At 55.5% G+C, this 20980-nt stretch overlaps 1 protein-coding gene across 3 annotated transcripts; it reads left to right on the forward strand.

Moving 5' to 3' along the window:
* The first annotated feature begins 934 nt into the window (after positions 1 to 934).
* On the forward strand, positions 935 to 20650 carry LOC306767740 (uncharacterized protein). Of its 3 annotated transcripts, XR_013771637.1 has the most exons (10): positions 935 to 1149; positions 1895 to 2149; positions 13623 to 13669; positions 13745 to 13791; positions 15240 to 15426; positions 15512 to 15666; positions 17870 to 17982; positions 18154 to 18313; positions 19284 to 20364; positions 20396 to 20650. XR_013771637.1 is itself a non-coding variant. In XM_079255839.1 (9 exons), the coding sequence occupies exons 1-9, from the start codon at positions 1033 to 1035 to the stop codon at positions 19814 to 19816; spliced, it is 1614 nt and encodes a 537-aa protein (XP_079111965.1). In that variant the 5' UTR covers positions 935 to 1032; the 3' UTR covers positions 19817 to 20650. The 3 variants fall into 3 exon arrangements, 2 of the variants coding, with proteins under 2 accessions (XP_079111965.1, XP_079111966.1); XM_079255839.1 differs by having other exon boundaries at positions 19284 to 20650; XM_079255840.1 differs by having other exon boundaries at positions 18159 to 18313; positions 19284 to 20650.
* The last annotated feature ends 330 nt before the right edge of the window (positions 20651 to 20980 follow it).

Below are 20980 nucleotides of genomic sequence, written 5' to 3' on the forward strand. Positions count from 1 at the left end.
CATACTGTGACTGCATAGTTTGCCAATAAAAATAAAGTCTCACCCTTTCTAGAGATTTAGCACTCTCAAACAGGGATTGCTTGCACTCATTTAATATTTAGAATCGATTCTTACAGGCATCTAGTTCATGAAAGACACATTTCTCATGCCAACAGCATGCAGGATTCAACATGAAGGGTCCACCTTGTCTTCTACAAAGTCCACACTGTCAACAGCAGTTTTCTGCAGCATGGTCAAACCATAATATCTAAATATACAAACCCAGAGTCTCTTGTACATGTTCAAACACAAAATAAATATAAAAAACCAGCTGTGATGGCATCTGTAAACGTACCATACTGCCGTCATAGCAGTCAGAAGCCGGCGACATTTGACAAGCTCCACCAGCACCAGTAGTCTGGACTGAACTGGACTGCACAATGTTCCCCCACCTTTTTTTCTTTTCAACTAAGGCTATACGTTGTTTTTAAGACTGGCCTTATTGAAGGAAATGACTCAGCCAGATGGTATTACTTATGGTGAAAATCTCACTTTCGATAGATTAAACTAAGCATGGTTTCAGCACAGGAAGGTCCAAGGGGGATCCGTGGCTTTTTATTTGCATGAAGGGGATCCTAAAAGAAAATAGTTTGGGAACCTATGGTTGGGATAATTGCATTATTCCATGTTGTAAAACTTGTAAATTTAAATGTTTTCAAATAAAGTTGAATAAAGCTTTCAGGTTTCAGTGTTTAACAAAGTTTTGACTTAGGTGTGTTTAAACTAAAAAAAAAACCTAGATTTCAGTTTAAACATAAATGAATTGAATCGTTTTTAATAAAAGTATAAATGTGTTGTTATTCAACGTAAAGGTTTCCCGCCTTTCTCCTCAGCCAATCAAACAATGCCTGTTGTATATCCGGGTTAAAGCTGTACTGCTTCCGGTAGTGCGCGGTGTAAACAAACCGCACGCGGTGTTCGGTTCGGTCCCAACAGGTCGACATGTGCTGTTAGTGTGGTCGGTTCGGTCCGGACGGAGCAGAACTGGTCAACATGATGAAGTGCGTGGTGTCTGGATGTCCGCACCGGATCGTGAGCTACAACCACGGGGTGTTCCAGCGAACCCCGCGGCGGTTCTTCACCTTCCCCACGGACCCGAACCGGGTCAAGGTACGGAGCTGGTACCGGCTCAGAAACAACTTTTAACTCCAGTAAAAGGAGGGTTTCTGGGCGGATTTAGAAACTCTTTAAACGTGTCTTCTTAGTTTTACTCGGAAGTCTTCAGACTGTTTTTTATTTTTACAGAGAAAATAAAATAAAACGGGAAGACACGTGTTGCGGGTTTTTATTACAACAGCTGCTTTCCCCCTTCTCCAGAAACTTCCGATGAAAAATATACAGGTGTTAGAGAAACTTCCAATGAAAAATATCCAGGTGTTAAAGAAAAGCTCCCATGGACAGATATAGAAGTGTTAAAGTTAGTCAGGGTTACTGGGATATTGGGACATGTGTTGCTGGAAAAGTCTCCGTGTGAACTCAGTAAATCTTCCCTGGAAAGATGTTTCAGGACAACAATACTTCCAAAACTTTTCTTTTTGTCTCTTTGGAAACATAAACATCTAGTTGTATAAAATCTGTTGTTTATATCCCAATCAGGTTGATTTTGTGGTGAAATCTGGACTTCAGATGTTCTTCTTGTTGCTTTTTACTGTAGAGTGAAATATTTTTGTGTAAAAATGTGGAAGTTTGGTTCAGGAGGAAGGAACAGAGCAGGTAAAACTTCCTCTTTACTAACCTGGCAGGTAGAAATATCAGCCAAAACTCCAGCCTGTTTGACTTTCCATGCAGAAAGCAGGAGAGCTGTGTCTGTGTGACGGAACCGTGAAACGCCATGTGACCCTGATGTGATGTCCAGGTGTGGCTGGCGGCGCTGAGGGAGATGGACAAGGACGCCTCCGAGCAGCTCGTCATCTGTGAAGACCACTTCCTGCGACAGGATATCTCCAGACGAGGTCTCAGCAGCAACGCCATCCCCATCACGCCCCCTTTCTTTGGCAGACCGCTGAGCCTGATGGGCTGTGGGGGGGCGGAGAGCGGTGAGGAAGATGAGCAGTGGGCCCATGGAGAGGAGGAGGAGGAGGATGAAGGTGGAGAAAATCCCCCAAAGCAGGTCTGGAGACATGTTTTTATCATTCTGTTGTCACGAGGAAGAAGAAAGTAGTCCCTCTTTCAGTTCAGATGCAAACATCTGGAAGTCTCCTGGTCATTTGGACCGGACCAGGCTAGGCCAGACCGGACCAGACCGTACTGAGATTAAAATCTGACCTGACCAGTCCTACGATGAATCTGAGTTTCTGAGCGAAGGAAGACCGTCATACCCGCTGGTTTTTATGTGGGCGGTTCCGGTTGGACGCCGTCCTCAGCCGTCGGGTCTGTTGCGTCTGACCAGCTGTCCAGATGTGATGTCTTCTGTCTCTGGTGTTTTTCAGCCTTGTTGTTGAGGAGCAGTAAAATAAAAAGCGTTTCTACATTCTGAACTTTCTGTAACCGTTGGAGACGCTCATTCATCCCTTTTATGTAGATTTATATCCGGTTTAACATTTTCATTTATCTGGAGGTTAAATCATCATCAGCAGTCTAAGCGGCGTGTTCCAGTCTAGGCGGCGTGTTTCAGTCTAGGCGGCGTGTTTCAGTCTAGGCGGCGTGTTTCAGTCTAGGCGGCGTGTTTCAGTCTAAGCGGCGTGTTTCAGTCTAAGCGGCGTGTTTCAGTCTAGGCGGCGTGTTTCAGTCTAGGCGGCGTGTTTCAGTCTAGGCGGCGTGTTCCAGTCTAGGCGGCGTGTTTCAGTCTAGGCGGCGTGTTCCAGTCTAGGCGGCGTGTTTCAGTCTAGGCGGCGTGTTTCAGTCTAGGCGGCGTGTTTCAGTCTAGGCGGCGTGTTCCAGTCTAGGCGGCGTGTTTCAGTCTCGGCGGCGTGTTCCAGTCTAGGCGGCGTGTTTCAGTCTAGGCGGCGTGTTTCAGTCTAGGCGGCGTGTTCCAGTCTAGGCGGCGTGTTTCAGTCTAGGCGGCGTGTTCCAGTCTAGGCGGCGTGTTTCAGTCTAGGCGGCGTGTTTCAGTCTAGGCGGCGTGTTTCAGTCTAGGCGGCGTGTTCCAGTCTAGGCGGCGTGTTTCAGTCTAGGCGGCGTGTTTCAGTCTAGGCGGCGTGTTTCAGTCTAGGCGGCGTGTTTCAGTCTAGGCGGCGTGTTTCAGTCTAGGCGGCGTGTTTCAGTCTAGGCGGCGTGTTCCAGTCTAAGCGGCGTGTTTCAGTCTAGGCGGCGTGTTTCAGTCTAGGCGGCGTGTTTCAGTCTAGGCGGCGTGTTTCAGTCTAGGCGGCGTGTTTCAGTCTAAGCGGCGTGTTCCAGTCTAGGCGGCGTGTTCCAGTCTAGGCGGCGTGTTCCAGTCTAGGCGGCGTGTTCCAGTCTAGGCGGCGTGTTCCAGTCTAGGCGGCGTGTTTCAGTCTAGGCGGCGTGTTTCAGTCTAGGCGGCGTGTTTCAGTCTAGGCGGCGTGTTTCAGTCTAGGCGGCGTGTTTCAGTCTAGGCGGCGTGTTTCAGTCTAGGCGGCGTGTTTCAGTCTAAGCGGCGTGTTCCAGTCTAGGCGGCGTGTTCCAGTCTCGGCGGCGTGTTCCAGTCTCGGCGGCGTGTTCCAGTCTAGGCGGCGTGTTCCAGTCTAGGCGGCGTGTTCCAGTCTAGGCGGCGTGTTCCAGTCTAGGCGGCGTGTTCCAGTCTAGGCGGCGTGTTCCAGTCTAGGCGGCGTGTTTCAGTCTAGGCGGCGTGTTTCAGTCTAGGCGGCGTGTTTCAGTCTAGGCGGCGTGTTCCAGTCTAGGCGGCGTGTTTCAGTCTCGGCGGCGTGTTCCAGTCTAGGCGGCGTGTTCCAGTCTAGGCGGCGTGTTCCAGTCTAGGCGGCGTGTTCCAGTCTAGGCGGCGTGTTCCAGTCTAGGCGGCGTGTTTCAGTCTAGGCGGCGTGTTTCAGTCTAAGTGGCGTGTTTCAGTCTAGGCGGCGTGTTTCAGTCTAGGCGGCGTGTTTCAGTCTAGGCGGCGTGTTCCAGTCTAGGCGGCGTGTTTCAGTCTAAGCGGCGTGTTCCAGTCTAGGCGGCGTGTTCCAGTCTAGGCGGCGTGTTTCAGTCTAGGCGGCGTGTTCCAGTCTAGGCGGCGTGTTCCAGTCTAGGCGGCGTGTTTCAGTCTAGGCGGCGTGTTTCAGTCTAGGCGGCGTGTTCCAGTCTAGGCGGCGTGTTCCAGTCTAGGCGGCGTGTTTCAGTCTAGGCGGCGTGTTTCAGTCTAGGCGGCGTGTTTCAGTCTAGGCGGCGTGTTTCAGTCTAGGCGGCGTGTTTCAGTCTCGGCGGCGTGTTTCAGTCTAGGCGGCGTGTTTCAGTCTAGGCGGCGTGTTTCAGTCTAGGCGGCGTGTTTCAGTCTAGGCGGCGTGTTTCAGTCTCGGCGGCGTGTTCCAGTCTAGGCGGCGTGTTCCAGTCTAGGCGGCGTGTTTCAGTCTCGGCGGCGTGTTCCAGTCTAGGCGGCGTGTTTCAGTCTAGGCGGCGTGTTTCAGTCTAGGCGGCGTGTTCCAGTCTAGGCGGCGTGTTTCAGTCTCGGCGGCGTGTTCCAGTCTAGGCGGCGTGTTCCAGTTTAGGCGGCGTGTTTCAGTCTAGGCGGCGTGTTCCAGTCTCGGCGGCGTGTTTCAGTCTAGGCGGCGTGTTCCAGTCTCGGCGGCGTGTTCCAGTCTCGGCGGCGTGTTCCAGTCTCGGCGGCGTGTTCCAGTCTAGGCGGCGTGTTCCAGTCTAGGCGGCGTGTTTCAGTCTAGGCGGCGTGTTTCAGTCTAGGCGGCGTGTTTCAGTCTCGGCGGCGTGTTTCAGTCTCGGCGGCGTGTTTCAGTCTCGGCGGCGTGTTTCAGTCTCGGCGGCGTGTTTCAGTCTCGGCGGCGTGTTTCAGTCTAGGCGGCGTGTTTCAGTCTAGGCGGCGTGTTTCAGACTAGGCGGCGTGTTTCAGTCTAGGCGGCGTGTTTCAGTCTAGGCGGCGTGTTTCAGTCTAGGCGGCGTGTTTCAGTCTAGGCGGCGTGTTTCAGTCTCGGCGGCGTGTTTCAGTCTCGGCGGCGTGTTTCAGTCTCGGCGGCGTGTTTCAGTCTAGGCGGCGTGTTCCAGTCTAGGCGGCGTGTTCCAGTCTAGGCGGCGTGTTCCAGTCTAGGCGGCGTGTTCCAGTCTAGGCGGCGTGTTTCAGTCTAGGCGGCGTGTTTCAGTCTAGGCGGCGTGTTTCAGTCTAGGCGGCGTGTTCCAGTCTAGGCGGCGTGTTTCAGTCTAAGCGGCGTGTTCCAGTCTAGGCGGCGTGTTCCAGTCTAGGCGGCGTGTTCCAGTCTAGGCGGCGTGTTCCAGTCTAGGCGGCGTGTTTCAGTCTAGGCGGCGTGTTTCAGTCTAGGCGGCGTGTTTCAGTCTAGGCGGCGTGTTCCAGTCTAGGCGGCGTGTTCCAGTCTAGGCGGCGTGTTTCAGTCTAGGCGGCGTGTTCCAGTCTAGGCGGCGTGTTCCAGTCTAGGCGGCGTGTTTCAGTCTAGGCGGCGTGTTTCAGTCTAGGCGGCGTGTTCCAGTCTAGGCGGCGTGTTCCAGTCTAGGCGGCGTGTTTCAGTCTAGGCGGCGTGTTTCAGTCTAGGCGGCGTGTTTCAGTCTAGGCGGCGTGTTTCAGTCTAGGCGGCGTGTTTCAGTCTAGGCGGCGTGTTTCAGTCTAGGCGGCGTGTTTCAGTCTAGGCGGCGTGTTTCAGTCTAGGCGGCGTGTTCCAGTCTAAGCGGCGTGTTTCAGTCTAGGCGGCGTGTTTCAGTCTAGGCGGCGTGTTTCAGTCTAGGCGGCGTGTTTCAGTCTAGGCGGCGTGTTTCAGTCTAGGCGGCGTGTTTCAGTCTAAGCGGCGTGTTCCAGTCTAGGCGGCGTGTTCCAGTCTAGGCGGCGTGTTTCAGTCTAGGCGGCGTGTTTCAGTCTAGGCGGCGTGTTTCAGTCTAAGCGGCGTGTTCCAGTCTAGGCGGCGTGTTTCAGTCTAGGCGGCGTGTTCCAGTCTAGGCGGCGTGTTCCAGTCTAGGCGGCGTGTTCCAGTCTCGGCGGCGTGTTCCAGTCTCGGCGGCGTGTTCCAGTCTAGGCGGCGTGTTCCAGTCTAGGCGGCGTGTTCCAGTCTAGGCGGCGTGTTTCAGTCTAGGCGGCGTGTTCCAGTCTCGGCGGCGTGTTCCAGTCTCGGCGGCGTGTTCCAGACTAGGCGGCGTGTTCCAGTCTCGGCGGCGTGTTCCAGTCTAGGCGGCGTGTTCCAGTCTAGGCGGCGTGTTCCAGTCTAGGCGGCGTGTTTCAGTCTAGGCGGCGTGTTCCAGTCTCGGCGGCGTGTTCCAGTCTAGGCGGCGTGTTCCAGTCTAGGCGGCGTGTTCCAGTCTAGGCGGCGTGTTCCAGTCTAGGCGGCGTGTTCCAGTCTAAGCGGCGTGTTCCAGTCTAGGCGGCGTGTTCCAGTCTAGGCGGCGTGTTCCAGTCTAGGCGGCGTGTTCCAGTCTAGGCGGCGTGTTCCAGTCTAGGCGGCGTGTTCCAGTCTAGGCGGCGTGTTTCAGTCTAGGCGGCGTGTTTCAGTCTAGGCGGCGTGTTTCAGTCTAGGCGGCGTGTTTCAGTCTAAGCGGCGTGTTCCAGTCTAGGCGGCGTGTTCCAGTCTAGGCGGCGTGTTCCAGTCTAGGCGGCGTGTTTCAGTCTCGGCGGCGTGTTTCAGTCTCGGCGGCGTGTTCCAGTCTCGGCGGCGTGTTTCAGTCTCGGCGGCGTGTTCCAGTCTAGGCGGCGTGTTTCAGTCTAGGCGGCGTGTTCCAGTCTAGGCGGCGTGTTTCAGTCTCGGCGGCGTGTTTCAGTCTCGGCGGCGTGTTCCAGTCTAGGCGGCGTGTTCCAGTCTAGGCGGCGTGTTCCAGTCTCGGCGGCGTGTTCCAGTCTAGGCGGCGTGTTTCAGTCTCGGCGGCGTGTTTCAGTCTCGGCGGCGTGTTTCAGTCTCGGCGGCGTGTTTCAGTCTAGGCGGCGTGTTTCAGTCTAGGCGGCGTGTTCCAGTCTAAGCGGCGTGTTTCAGTCTAAGCGGCGTGTTTCAGTCTCGGCGGCGTGTTTCAGTCTCGGCGGCGTGTTTCAGTCTCGGCGGCGTGTTTCAGTCTCGGCGGCGTGTTTCAGTCTAGGCGGCGTGTTTCAGTCTAGGCGGCGTGTTTCAGTCTAGGCGGCGTGTTCCAGTCTAAGCGGCGTGTTTCAGTCTAGGCGGCGTGTTTCAGTCTCGGCGGCGTGTTTCAGTCTAGGCGGCGTGTTCCAGTCTAGGCGGCGTGTTTCAGTCTAGGCGGCGTGTTTCAGTCTAGGCGGCGTGTTCCAGTCTAGGCGGCGTGTTTCAGTCTAGGCGGCGTGTTTCAGACTAGGCGGCGTGTTTCAGTCTAGGCGGCGTGTTTCAGTCTAGGCGGCGTGTTTCAGTCTCGGCGGCGTGTTTCAGTCTCGGCGGCGTGTTTCAGTCTCGGCGGCGTGTTTCAGTCTAGGCGGCGTGTTTCAGTCTCGGCGGCGTGTTTCAGTCTAGGCGGCGTGTTTCAGTCTAGGCGGCGTGTTTCAGTCTAGGCGGCGTGTTTCAGTCTAGGCGGCGTGTTTCAGTCTCGGCGGCGTGTTCCAGTCTAGGCGGCGTGTTCCAGTCTAGGCGGCGTGTTTCAGTCTCGGCGGCGTGTTCCAGTCTAGGCGGCGTGTTTCAGTCTAGGCGGCGTGTTTCAGTCTAGGCGGCGTGTTCCAGTCTAGGCGGCGTGTTTCAGTCTCGGCGGCGTGTTCCAGTCTAGGCGGCGTGTTCCAGTTTAGGCGGCGTGTTTCAGTCTAGGCGGCGTGTTCCAGTCTCGGCGGCGTGTTTCAGTCTAGGCGGCGTGTTCCAGTCTCGGCGGCGTGTTCCAGTCTCGGCGGCGTGTTCCAGTCTCGGCGGCGTGTTCCAGTCTCGGCGGCGTGTTCCAGTCTAGGCGGCGTGTTCCAGTCTAGGCGGCGTGTTTCAGTCTAGGCGGCGTGTTTCAGTCTAGGCGGCGTGTTTCAGTCTCGGCGGCGTGTTTCAGTCTCGGCGGCGTGTTTCAGTCTCGGCGGCGTGTTTCAGTCTCGGCGGCGTGTTTCAGTCTCGGCGGCGTGTTTCAGTCTAGGCGGCGTGTTTCAGTCTAGGCGGCGTGTTTCAGACTAGGCGGCGTGTTTCAGTCTAGGCGGCGTGTTTCAGTCTAGGCGGCGTGTTCCAGTCTAGGCGGCGTGTTCCAGTCTAGGCGGCGTGTTTCAGTCTAGGCGGCGTGTTTCAGTCTCGGCGGCGTGTTCCAGTCTAGGCGGCGTGTTTCAGTCTAGGCGGCGTGTTTCAGTCTCGGCGGCGTGTTTCAGTCTAGGCGGCGTGTTTCAGTCTAGGCGGCGTGTTTCAGTCTAGGCGGCGTGTTTCAGTCTAGGCGGCGTGTTTCAGTCTAGGCGGCGTGTTTCAGACTAGGCGGCGTGTTTCAGTCTAGGCGGCGTGTTTCAGTCTCGGCGGCGTGTTTCAGTCTAGGCGGCGTGTTTCAGTCTAGGCGGCGTGTTTCAGTCTAGGCGGCGTGTTTCAGTCTAGGCGGCGTGTTCCAGTCTAGGCGGCGTGTTCCAGTCTAGGCGGCGTGTTTCAGTCTAGGCGGCGTGTTTCAGTCTAGGCGGCGTGTTTCAGTCTAGGCGGCGTGTTTCAGTCTAGGCGGCGTGTTTCAGTCTAGGCGGCGTGTTTCAGTCTAGGCGGCGTGTTTCAGTCTAGGCGGCGTGTTTCAGTCTAGGCGGCGTGTTTCAGTCTAGGCGGCGTGTTTCAGTCTAGGCGGCGTGTTTCAGTCTAGGCGGCGTGTTTCAGTCTCGGCGGCGTGTTTCAGTCTCGGCGGCGTGTTTCAGTCTAGGCGGCGTGTTTCAGTCTAGGCGGCGTGTTTCAGTCTCGGCGGCGTGTTTCAGTCTCGGCGGCGTGTTTCAGTCTCGGCGGCGTGTTTCAGTCTCGGCGGCGTGTTTCAGTCTCGGCGGCGTGTTTCAGTCTCGGCGGCGTGTTCCAGTCTAGGCGGCGTGTTCCAGTCTAGGCGGCGTGTTTCAGTCTCGGCGGCGTGTTTCAGTCTCGGCGGCGTGTTTCAGTCTAGGCGGCGTGTTTCAGTCTCGGCGGCGTGTTTCAGTCTCGGCGGCGTGTTTCAGTCTCGGCGGCGTGTTTCAGTCTCGGCGGCGTGTTTCAGTCTCGGCGGCGTGTTCCAGTCTAGGCGGCGTGTTCCAGTCTAGGCGGCGTGTTCCAGTCTAGGCGGCGTGTTCCAGTCTAGGCGGCGTGTTTCAGTCTCGGCGGCGTGTTTCAGTCTCGGCGGCGTGTTTCAGTCTAGGCGGCGTGTTTCAGTCTCGGCGGCGTGTTCCAGTCTCGGCGGCGTGTTTCAGTCTAGGCGGCGTGTTTCAGTCTAGGCGGCGTGTTCCAGTCTCGGCGGCGTGTTCCAGTCTCGGCGGCGTGTTCCAGTCTCGGCGGCGTGTTCCAGTCTCGGCGGCGTGTTCCAGTCTCGGCGGCGTGTTTCAGTCTAGGCGGCGTGTTTCAGTCTAGGCGGCGTGTTTCAGTCTCGGCGGCGTGTTTCAGTCTCGGCGGCGTGTTTCAGTCTAGGCGGCGTGTTTCAGTCTCGGCGGCGTGTTCCAGTCTAGGCGGCGTGTTCCAGTCTCGGCGGCGTGTTTCAGTCTAGGCGGCGTGTTCCAGTCTCGGCGGCGTGTTCCAGTCTAGGCGGCGTGTTTCAGTCTAGGCGGCGTGTTTCAGTCTCGGCGGCGTGTTCCAGTCTCGGCGGCGTGTTCCAGTCTCGGCGGCGTGTTTCAGTCTAGGCGGCGTGTTCCAGTCTCGGCGGCGTGTTCCAGTCTCGGCGGCGTGTTTCAGTCTCGGCGGCGTGTTTCAGTCTAGGCGGCGTGTTTCAGTCTAGGCGGCGTGTTTCAGTCTCGGCGGCGTGTTCCAGTCTAGGCGGCGTGTTTCAGTCTAGGCGGCGTGTTTCAGTCTAGGCGGCGTGTTTCAGTCTAGGCGGCGTGTTTCAGTCTAGGCGGCGTGTTTCAGACTAGGCGGCGTGTTTCAGTCTAGGCGGCGTGTTTCAGTCTCGGCGGCGTGTTTCAGTCTCGGCGGCGTGTTTCAGTCTCGGCGGCGTGTTTCAGTCTAGGCGGCGTGTTTCAGTCTAGGCGGCGTGTTTCAGTCTAGGCGGCGTGTTTCAGTCTAGGCGGCGTGTTTCAGTCTAGGCGGCGTGTTCCAGTCTAGGCGGCGTGTTCCAGTCTAGGCGGCGTGTTCCAGTCTAGGCGGCGTGTTCCAGTCTAGGCGGCGTGTTTCAGTCTAGGCGGCGTGTTTCAGTCTAGGCGGCGTGTTCCAGTCTAGGCGGCGTGTTCCAGTCTCGGCGGCGTGTTTCAGTCTAGGCGGCGTGTTTCAGTCTAGGCGGCGTGTTCCAGTCTAGGCGGCGTGTTTCAGTCTCGGCGGCGTGTTTCAGTCTCGGCGGCGTGTTTCAGTCTAGGCGGCGTGTTTCAGTCTAGGCGGCGTGTTTCAGTCTAGGCGGCGTGTTCCAGTCTCGGCGGCGTGTTTCAGTCTAGGCGGCGTGTTTCAGTCTAGGCGGCGTGTTCCAGTCTAGGCGGCGTGTTTCAGTCTCGGCGGCGTGTTTCAGTCTAGGCGGCGTGTTTCAGTCTAGGCGGCGTGTTTCAGTCTAGGCGGCGTGTTCCAGTCTAGGCGGCGTGTTCCAGTCTAGGCGGCGTGTTCCAGTCTAGGCGGCGTGTTTCAGTCTAGGCGGCGTGTTTCAGTCTAGGCGGCGTGTTTCAGTCTAGGCGGCGTGTTTCAGTCTAGGCGGCGTGTTCCAGTCTAGGCGGCGTGTTCCAGTCTAGGCGGCGTGTTCCAGTCTAGGCGGCGTGTTTCAGTCTAGGCGGCGTGTTTCAGTCTCGGCGGCGTGTTCCAGTCTCGGCGGCGTGTTCCAGTCTCGGCGGCGTGTTCCAGTCTCGGCGGCGTGTTCCAGTCTCGGCGGCGTGTTTCAGTCTCGGCGGCGTGTTTCAGTCTCGGCGGCGTGTTTCAGTCTCGGCGGCGTGTTTCAGTCTCGGCGGCGTGTTTCAGTCTCGGCGGCGTGTTTCAGTCTAGGCGGCGTGTTTCAGTCTCGGCGGCGTGTTTCAGTCTAGGCGGCGTGTTTCAGTCTAGGCGGCGTGTTTCAGTCTCGGCGGCGTGTTTCAGTCTCGGCGGCGTGTTTCAGTCTCGGCGGCGTGTTTCAGTCTCGGCGGCGTGTTCCAGTCTCGGCGGCGTGTTCCAGTCTAGGCGGCGTGTTCCAGTCTAGGCGGCGTGTTCCAGTCTAGGCGGCGTGTTTCAGTCTAGGCGGCGTGTTTCAGTCTAGGCGGCGTGTTTCAGACTAGGCGGCGTGTTTCAGTCTAGGCGGCGTGTTTCAGTCTAGGCGGCGTGTTTCAGTCTCGGCGGCGTGTTTCAGTCTCGGCGGCGTGTTTCAGTCTCGGCGGCGTGTTTCAGTCTAGGCGGCGTGTTTCAGTCTAGGCGGCGTGTTTCAGTCTAGGCGGCGTGTTTCAGTCTAGGCGGCGTGTTTCAGTCTAGGCGGCGTGTTCCAGTCTAGGCGGCGTGTTCCAGTCTAGGCGGCGTGTTCCAGTCTAGGCGGCGTGTTTCAGTCTAGGCGGCGTGTTTCAGTCTAGGCGGCGTGTTTCAGTCTAGGCGGCGTGTTCCAGTCTAGGCGGCGTGTTCCAGTCTAGGCGGCGTGTTCCAGTCTAGGCGGCGTGTTCCAGTCTAGGCGGCGTGTTCCAGTCTAGGCGGCGTGTTTCAGTCTAGGCGGCGTGTTTCAGTCTAGGCGGCGTGTTTCAGTCTAGGCGGCGTGTTTCAGTCTAGGCGGCGTGTTTCAGTCTAGGCGGCGTGTTTCAGTCTAGGCGGCGTGTTTCAGACTAGGCGGCGTGTTTCAGTCTAGGCGGCGTGTTTCAGTCTCGGCGGCGTGTTTCAGTCTCGGCGGCGTGTTTCAGTCTCGGCGGCGTGTTTCAGTCTCGGCGGCGTGTTTCAGTCTCGGCGGCGTGTTTCAGTCTCGGCGGCGTGTTTCAGTCTCGGCGGCGTGTTTCAGTCTCGGCGGCGTGTTCCAGTCTAGGCGGCGTGTTTCAGTCTCGGCGGCGTGTTCCAGTCTAGGCGGCGTGTTCCAGTCTAGGCGGCGTGTTTCAGTCTAGGCGGCGTGTTCCAGTCTCGGCGGCGTGTTCCAGTCTAGGCGGCGTGTTCCAGTCTCGGCGGCGTGTTCCAGTCTCGGCGGCGTGTTTCAGTCTCGGCGGCGTGTTCCAGTCTCGGCGGCGTGTTTCAGTCTCGGCGCCGTGTTTCAGTCTAGGCGGCGTGTTTCAGTCTCGGCGGCGTGTTCCAGTCTAGGCGGCGTGTTCCAGTCTAGGCGGCGTGTTTCAGTCTAGGCGGCGTGTTTCAGTCTAGGCGGCGTGTTCCAGTCTAGGCGGCGTGTTCCAGTCTAGGCGGCGTGTTTCAGTCTAGGCGGCGTGTTCCAGTCTAGGCGGCGTGTTCCAGTCTAGGCGGCGTGTTCCAGTCTAGGCGGCGTGTTTCAGTCTAGGCGGCGTGTTTCAGTCTAGGCGGCGTGTTTCAGTCTAGGCGGCGTGTTCCAGTCTAGGCGGCGTGTTCCAGTCTAGGCGGCGTGTTTCAGTCTAGGCGGCGTGTTTCAGTCTAGGCGGCGTGTTTCAGTCTAGGCGGCGTGTTTCAGTCTAGGCGGCGTGTTTCAGTCTAGGCGGCGTGTTCCAGTCTAGGCGGCGTGTTTCAGTCTAGGCGGCGTGTTTCAGTCTAGGCGGCGTGTTCCAGTCTAGGCGGCGTGTTTCAGTCTCGGCGGCGTGTTCCAGTCTCGGCGGCGTGTTTCAGTCTAGGCGGCGTGTTTCAGTCTAGGCGGCGTGTTCCAGTCTCGGCGGCGTGTTCCAGTCTCGGCGGCGTGTTCCAGTCTCGGCGGCGTGTTCCAGTCTAGGCGGCGTGTTCCAGTCTAGGCGGCGTGTTCCAGTCTAGGCGGCGTGTTCCAGTCTAGGCGGCGTGTTTCAGTCTAGGCGGCGTGTTCCAGTCTAGGCGGCGTGGTGTGAGGTTGTTGGCGAAGTGGCCGCAGACCGGCACATCTGGCCAGCGGTGCGATGATGGCGTGGAGAAAGGAACGTGTTGGGCGTCGACCGGCAGCTGGAGTGATTCCAGCAATGTGGCGAATCCTTGCGAGGTGATAACCATGGCAACCGCCGCTGCGTCGGTCTCAGTCGTTGGGTTTTCATCGGCTGCTGATGTTTCCAGATGATTTGCAGAGTGGAACGGACAGAACGGACCAGGACGGGTTGGGTCGGACTCCAGTCGCCTCGTCGTGGTTGCCCGTGCCGTTACCGGACGCCAGCGGACGATGGAAGCGTCTGGGTTGTGATCCGCGGGTCCTTTAATCCGTTGGGTTGGCGGATGTGTCGTCGTTCCGTCAGACGTTGTGTGATGGATGGAAACTATCAGACTGACTAAAGGATCCTGTTTTCTGGTCAACGTGTCGCGTTTCAGCTCGTTTTTCCTGAATCTGCTTCGTTTCATCCGGATACATAAACTCTGGGAGGAGGGTCTACTTTCTCCGTCCCGGCGGCGTGATGTGGCGTTGTGTCTTCATCGTGTCGGCAGCTTCGCGCCACTCATGTCCTCTCTGGTCTGCAGGATCCGGGCGGAGCTTCGGAGAGTCCTCCACTCGCGGCGAGTGTCAGGTAACATCCCAGCTGACGCTGTGACATCATCATCATCATCAGGAAACGTGTTGATCTTTGCCTCCTTTCCTCCAGTGATGCTTCGCCGCCGGAGGAGGAACCCAGCCGGCCGGCCAGACCCAGTGAGTCTGATGAAACCGCCTCTTTCAGCTTGTTTCTCCGTAAAGCTGGTCAGACCAGCGAGACGCGCCCTGATGGGAGCGGAACAAGTCGTCGTGTCTCACGGCGACGTTTTATTGGTTCAGATCCTCCGATGTTCCGAGCAGAAGATGGAGTAACATCTCGCTCGTCTGCGTGACGTGTTCGGCTTGAAGCAGCGACCCGGACAGCTCCGCCTCCATGGCGCCGGCAGCTGCACGTTCAGGAAGATCTGCAGGAAAAACGTTTCTTTTTCTTTTCTTTTTTTATTTCTTCATGTCTGGTCCAGAATGATGGTCTGGATTCTCTTCTGCTGAGTAGATTTACTTTACCAAGGAGAGCTTCACTGGTACGATGCTGGATTCTTATTTTATATCTTTATTTATTTTGTATGACTGTAAAACAGAGTTTCTGCTGCTGGACCAGACCGGAGAGGATAGAAGAGAGACAGACAGACAAGAAGGAGAAAGAAAACGCCTCGTAGAGAGAGAGGGAAGGAAAGGAAAAACCAGAAAAAACGTTTCTGCTGAAAGAAAATCCAACGTGTTGGGTGGAAACGTGTGAGCGTTGCCATGGAAACTCTGATGCAGACCGGGATTCTTTGCTGGTTTGTTGTCGGGGCAAACGGCGGTGAGATGGCGGCTCCCGCAGCTCCTGCCGTTCCTGTATCTCCCGCAGCTCCTGCAGCTCCCGCCGTTCCTGCAGCTCCCGTAGCTCCTGCCGTTCCTGTATCTCCCGCAGCTCCTGCAGCTCCTGTATCTCCCGCAGCTCCTGTATCTCCCGCAGCTCCTGTATCTCCCGCAGCTCCCGCAGCTCCTGCAGCTCCTGCAGCTCCTGTATCTCCCGCAGCTCCTGCAGCTCCTGCAGCTCCTGTATCTCCCGCAGCTCCCGTAGCTCCTGCCGTTCCTGTATCTCCCGCAGCTCCTGCAGCTCCTGTATCTCCCGCAGCTCCTGCAGCTCCTGCCGTTCCTGTATCTCCCGCAGCTCCTGCAGCTCCTGCCGTTCCCGTAGCTCCCGCAGCTCCTGCCGTTCCTGTATCTCCCGCAGCTCCCGCAGCTCCTGCAGCTCCCGCAGCTCCTGCAGCTCCTGCCGTTCCTGTATCTCCCGCAGCTCCTGCAGCTCCTGCCGTTCCTGTATCTCCCGCAGCTCCCGCAGCTCCTGCAGCTCCTGCCGCTCCCGCAGCTCCTGTAGCTCCCGCCGCTCCCGCAGCTCCTGTATCTCCCGCCGCTCCCGCCGCTCCCGCAGCTCCCGCAGCTCCCGCCGCTCCCGCAGCTCCCGCAGCTCCTGCAGGTCTGCATGAGGAGGAAACTAAACGGGGGAGGCGTGAGCAGAACGCTCCGACCTGAAAGCCAGAATCGTCTGCATGACAGCTGCTGGTGGACTCGGAACGCCGCCGCTGGGAATCTAACTATCGGTGTGGTTGTGTGTTCAGATGTGCCGCTGTCCCTGCTGACGCGGGGCCTCATGGAGCTGCTGTTGGCGGCCCCCGGCGGCTCTGTGGACCTGGGGCAGGTGGCCAGCAGCCTGCAGACCTCCACGCAGCGGGTCCGAAGCGTGGTGAGGGTCCTGGACGACATGGAGCTCGTCCAGTGGGACTCGGACAGCAGCGTCTCCTGGATGTCAGTTTCTCCTCACATTCCTCTTCCGTCTCATTCCTGTCTGCGGTCCCCCCGCGTCTCGGCTAAAAGCTTTGTGTGTTTTCAGAGGCGGCACCTCGATCAGCAGCTTCATGTGGAGGAGCCCGCTGCAGTTCCTGACGGCGCTGGAGAAGCTGCAGCTGGCGGAGAGAAAACTGGAGCGACTGATCAGAAGCTGCGCTCAGCAGCTGCTGGACCTGACGGAGAGCATGGACAACGCTGCATATCCTTCCACACACACACACACACACACTTCTCACCTGGCGGGAAGTCTTGTTCTGACCAGCGCTCCGCGTCGTCGATGCAAAACGGCAGCAGCACGTTGGTTTGAACACGGAAAGGATTTTATAATCAGTTAAATGTGTCGTCTTCATCTGGACAGAGTAGAGCCGGGCGATTAATCTGATCCTAATCTCAGTACGATCTGGGTTTCCAACGATGATAAAACTAAAAGGGTGTGATTATTTTCCTCTCTGCAGTTTCCTCTCCTGCTGTCTTCAGCTGCTAATCGAGCGTCTCTGGCGTTGCAGCGCTGTGCTGTAAACTCCTCCCACAGCCGCTTTGCTTCCATTCAGACACTGTTGCCAACTTGGAGACTTTCTCGCTAAATCTGGAGACTTTTTTTGTTAAAAGCGACAAATCTAGCAGCTTTTACTGGAGTTATTAGAGACTTTTCTGGTGTTTTGGCGACTGACTTGAAGGCACATATTGTTCTGCAGTTACTGTAAGGAAGGAGCAGTGGGAGCCTCTCCCGTCCTAAAGCACTCCCAGGCGGCCAGTCTCAGTCGGCTCCGGCTGCAGGTCAATGTAGAATAACTGCAGTAGGTTGTGGAAGTTCACCTAAACATAGTTTATACCATTGTCAGTGACAACTGGCTGCATTATTTTCCTATACATAGTTCGGCCAGTTAAACACTGTAATATCCCTCCGTTACGGGGCGTTACCATAGCAACGCGTTAACCAGCTGGTTCAGATCAGCCGTCTTTTAACAGGTGGATGAGAGAAACGCGCTGCAGCCTGACAGCGGTTGTTTGGTATAAAACGTACATCCAGGCCAACGTAAAATAGTTCCTATATAAGCGGTAAAAGCGGATTAAACAAGTCGGAACCGTACATTAGACGGTTATAATGCACGACACGGAGTCTAGAGCACCACGTTGTTTATAAATACAGCGTTGTTTATAAATACTGGATAATTGTGTAAAATAATCCAGATCTCAGTTTCAGTCAAAATAATCGTGATTATAATTTTTGTTGTAGTCAAGCAGGGTTAGGACAGATTAACGGGTCGGGATCGCTGCTCAACACGAGTCCTTCAGTGAAAAACGGCACATTGTGTTCAGTGGAACACGTCCTGAACATGTAGCTCCTCCTGCAGGAGGTGCAGCACCCGCTGGGTGTCACGCTGCCGTTTCAGGCCTCTGAGCTGCTGGTTTCTGTTTTCGTGAGACGAGGAAGATTTAATCTGTTGGAACAGAAAACAAAGCAGTACAAGTGGAAACATGCTGATGTAGTGGCGTGCCGCTTGCACCGATCTGCTGGCGCCGTTCTGACATGATCCGAGACGAAGACGGAAGAACTCTGAGGATCTTTACAATCAGTAAAGTCTTGATTTCCTCAGATGATTGTGACGTTGAGTTATGCTGGTGTAGCTGGTTGTTAACCAGCTGCCAGATGTTTTACACACGATAAAATCCGTCTGCAAGACTTTGTGTGAGACGTTTACTGTGTGTGTGTGTGTGTTTGATCTGCGGCTGTTGGAGCGGGTAAACCCAGACCTGAACGGCAGCGTTGGAGCTAAAACGTTTCCAGACGCTGGAAGCTGCTCGGTAAACCGTGTCCAGACTGCGGGACGCTCCTCGTCCTCCAGCCGCTTCGCTTCTCTGACAGAAACAGAATATTTCTGTTTTCTCAGAGTCCAGAGATTAGAGCTGTGGCGATACCATGTTGTCCCCATTCGATTTAAATCGAGATTCTCACGATTCGTCCATATCGCTGATATTTGTAGACTAAAAACAAACAAAATGTACAAAACGTGTTTTGTTCAACATTTTTCTTAATTTTAAAAACCAACGCAGTAGCCAGAGCATCGTTCTGCTGCTGCAGGAAGACGAGTTAAACGATCAATAAAAACTATAAAAATTTTATCATGGATTAGTTTTATCAGTTTGGAAAAAAAGATTTTTTGAACCAAAAAATGTGGAGCAGAAAATCCCGATACTGGTTTTCGATGCGACTTTCCCAGAAATCCGTTTCAGCAGATTTCGCCGGACGTTGCTCGGCGCGGCGTTTCCTTCGACTCCTCCAGAGACAGGAGGTGAAACTGGATGAAAACTTTTATTTGGACCTTTAAATGCAGAAGAAATAAAAGCAGAAGATCAGCCGGTGGGTGTGAAACTGCACTGTTTCTTTAACTGAACGCCACGCTGGCGTACGTGACGTGCGAGGACGTCGCTCGCATCGCCTCCCGGAAGCAGACCATCATCATCATCAAGGCTCCGCCAGAAACCAGACTCCATGTTCCGGAACCGGAGGAGGTACGCCGGGTCTGCCGGATCGCTACTGAGCATGCCTGGAACGGACGTGTTCCGTTTTTATGGAAATGTTTCTGAACGTTGCCATGGAAACAAGCATGTTTCTGTTTTCTAGCTGAGGAATTCCTGTAGTTTTATTAAAACTGACTGAATGTGGGGTTTTTTTCCATCCAGGACAGAATCCAGCTGCATCTGGTGGCGGAGAAGAGTCCGATCACAGCGGTGACCTACGAGCTGGGCTCCGGCGGGATTCCCGCCTTCGGCCCGTCCGGAAGTCGCGGCCTCGTCTTTTCAGACCTGGAGAGTCGCATCAGGCCGCGCTCGGCGCTTTCAGGTAACGCAGGACCGACTGTGTGAGCTGGTAGCGCCGTGGTCGGTCCCTTCACGCCACTACAGAAGCCCAGACAGGACAAACTGAACCCTGCGGTTCTGGTCGGCATGCGCGCCTCCAGAGTTCACCGTCCGTTAAAAAGAAGCTCCGCCTCCATGTTGCACAACAAAACGTGACTTTTACCGGCAGATAAAGTCCAACGTGGTTTTTAGGGCTGTGACGATACGCTTTTGTCCCGATTCCATTCCGATTTTTTGGGTGCCGATTCGATTTAAATTGCGATTCTCAAAATTCTTCAATATTGATGATTTTTGTAATTAAAAAAATATTTATTTTTTTTTTTTTTTTTTTATAAAACTTCTTTTGCTCGTAATTTTTCTTGATTTCAGTCAGGATAAAACAACACAGCAGCCAGATCATCATTCTGCTGCCATAGTGCCCAAGAAGACGAGTTAAAAGATCAACAAAACCAATGAAAACGACAAAAATTTTATTATGGATTCATTTTATTTATTTGAAAAAAAAAAAAACGATTTTTTTTTTTTTGTTTAAAAAATCTATTTTAAAATTGTGAATTAAAAAAATCCCAATTTCCGATTTTTTTTATTTGATTTTGCCACCCCTAGTGGGTTTCTAACACGTGAATGAAACATGATTTTCTGTGCAGACACAGATAAAGAGGAGGGAAGTCTGACCTTTTGACCTGAATCATTTATTATATTATTATATTTACTCTGAAACTCAGATTCAGATCTGACGGTTTTTACTAAAACAAGCAGACATTTGATCAGAACGGCGTCGGAACAGAAACCAGATGAATTTATAACCTGATTAAACGTTTTCCTGTTTGTGTGTTTTATTTCTGCTTGATGATAAACAGAGGAGGAGAAAGATGGGGGGGCCGGGCCCCCGGACGTCCAGCGCATATGAACACCCCTGCCGCTTCACTCTAACTGGTCTCATTTTGTTCCAGACTGGTGTGGAAGGACGGAGGAAGACGCAGATGGAGGAAGCAAAGCCCGGCCGGAGGCGGTGTGGAAGACGGATCAGATGGACGTCATGGGACAGACGTACACCGTCCAGACCAAGTATCTGTCCGGCCGGCCCACCGAGATGGGCCCCCCCTGCCAGTCGGCGGCGTGCCTCCGCTCCTCCAAACATGCGTGCAGCTCCATCACGGAGGCGGAGAGGGAGAGGATCTTCACATGCTTCTGGGAGGACATGGACTGGGAGCAGAGACAGAACTACATGTGCAGCTTGGTGGACATCCTCCCCGTCCAGAGGAGGCGGGGGTCCGGCTCTGCACCGCGGGAGTCCAGCCTCGTTTTCCACCTGAATGTCGGCGGGTGGAGGAGGAGGGTCTGCAGGACCTTGTTCCTGGCAACCTTCGGACTGAAAGAGTCCGTGTCTCTGAAATGGATCCGAGAGAAGAAGAAACGCAGAAACTGGAGTGAGGGGGGGGTTCAGGACTTCCCTGCAGGTTCATCCCGTCCCGCCGCCAACTGAGACGTCCTCTAGAGACGTTTCCATCCGTACCATCAGAACCTCCTCGCTGCTCAGACGTTGGTTTGACGCTTCTCTGTTAGTAAGCAGAAAACGCCCATCTCCTCTGCAGCACGGCGGACACGTGCAAACCTCTCACCTGAGCCTCTGCTCGGGAATCAAACCCGTCTTCGTGGTGCATTCAAGGTACACCTCGTAAATCCTGGAATCTACTTAGGCCTGCCGCTCTCTGCTGTTAGAACATCTAAACTGCTCCAGCAGAGAGCGGCCGGCATGAAACGCCCGCCGCTTGTTCTTCAGGGCCTTTATGGCCACGTGATGCGTTCAGGGACATCCTGTAAACTTTGTAACAAAGCAGCTGGAGGTCAAAAGCATGTGACTGCTCAAACGCCCAGAATGAAGCTGGTACCTACTTATCTCCATGGAAACGCAACCGAAGGCGTGATGCGCTGCAAGAAAACTGATTTAAGACTCGCTGGACGCTCCTTCCTCCGCCCTGAAGTCCTGCTTCAGCCTGCAAGCGGCGCCGACCCGAGGGGCGGAGCCAGCAGGCGGCTCCGTCCCGAGGGGCGGAGCCAGCAGGCGGCTCCGTCCAGAGGGGCGGAGCCAGCAGAGGAAGCTGCACCAGGAAGCGGACCTTCACCCTTCGTGTGGGTTTTATTTGGACTGGACGTGAAGAAGCTGCTGATCCGAGACGGAGCAGAACTTCTGCTGCATCGGTTTAATCACCGTTAAACACACACACACACACACACACACACGCTTGCTGTAACAACCACTCCCCTTCATGTTTCACACAGTCGTGTTGTAAAGAAACCAATAAAACATAAAGCTGCATTAAGAGGAGTGATGTCGTGTCGTCTCTGAGAGGAAACTCCCGTCGCCGACGTGTCCATGAAGCTGAGAGAGAAGTTTTACGTTTCAGATGTGTCTCCTAACCAACCCCCCCCCTCTGCAGCTGTCCTCCAGCGCGGTGCTGCATCTAAATGTTCAGCAGCTGGTTTCATCTGAACGTTTCCCATCCTTCCTCCAGTTTGACCACAGGTCAGGTGACTGCGGGACTCGGCCAGCAGAGGGCAGCAGCGCGTCGTCTCAGGAAACGTTTGGATGAAAAGTAACTTCTGTAAAGTTAAGCTGGATGTTCATGAACCAAACCAGCGTTTCTTC

Source organism: Telmatherina bonti, assembly GCF_933228915.1.
Source record: "Telmatherina bonti genome assembly, chromosome: 16".
NCBI classification, from domain to species: domain Eukaryota; kingdom Metazoa; phylum Chordata; class Actinopteri; order Atheriniformes; family Telmatherinidae; genus Telmatherina; species Telmatherina bonti.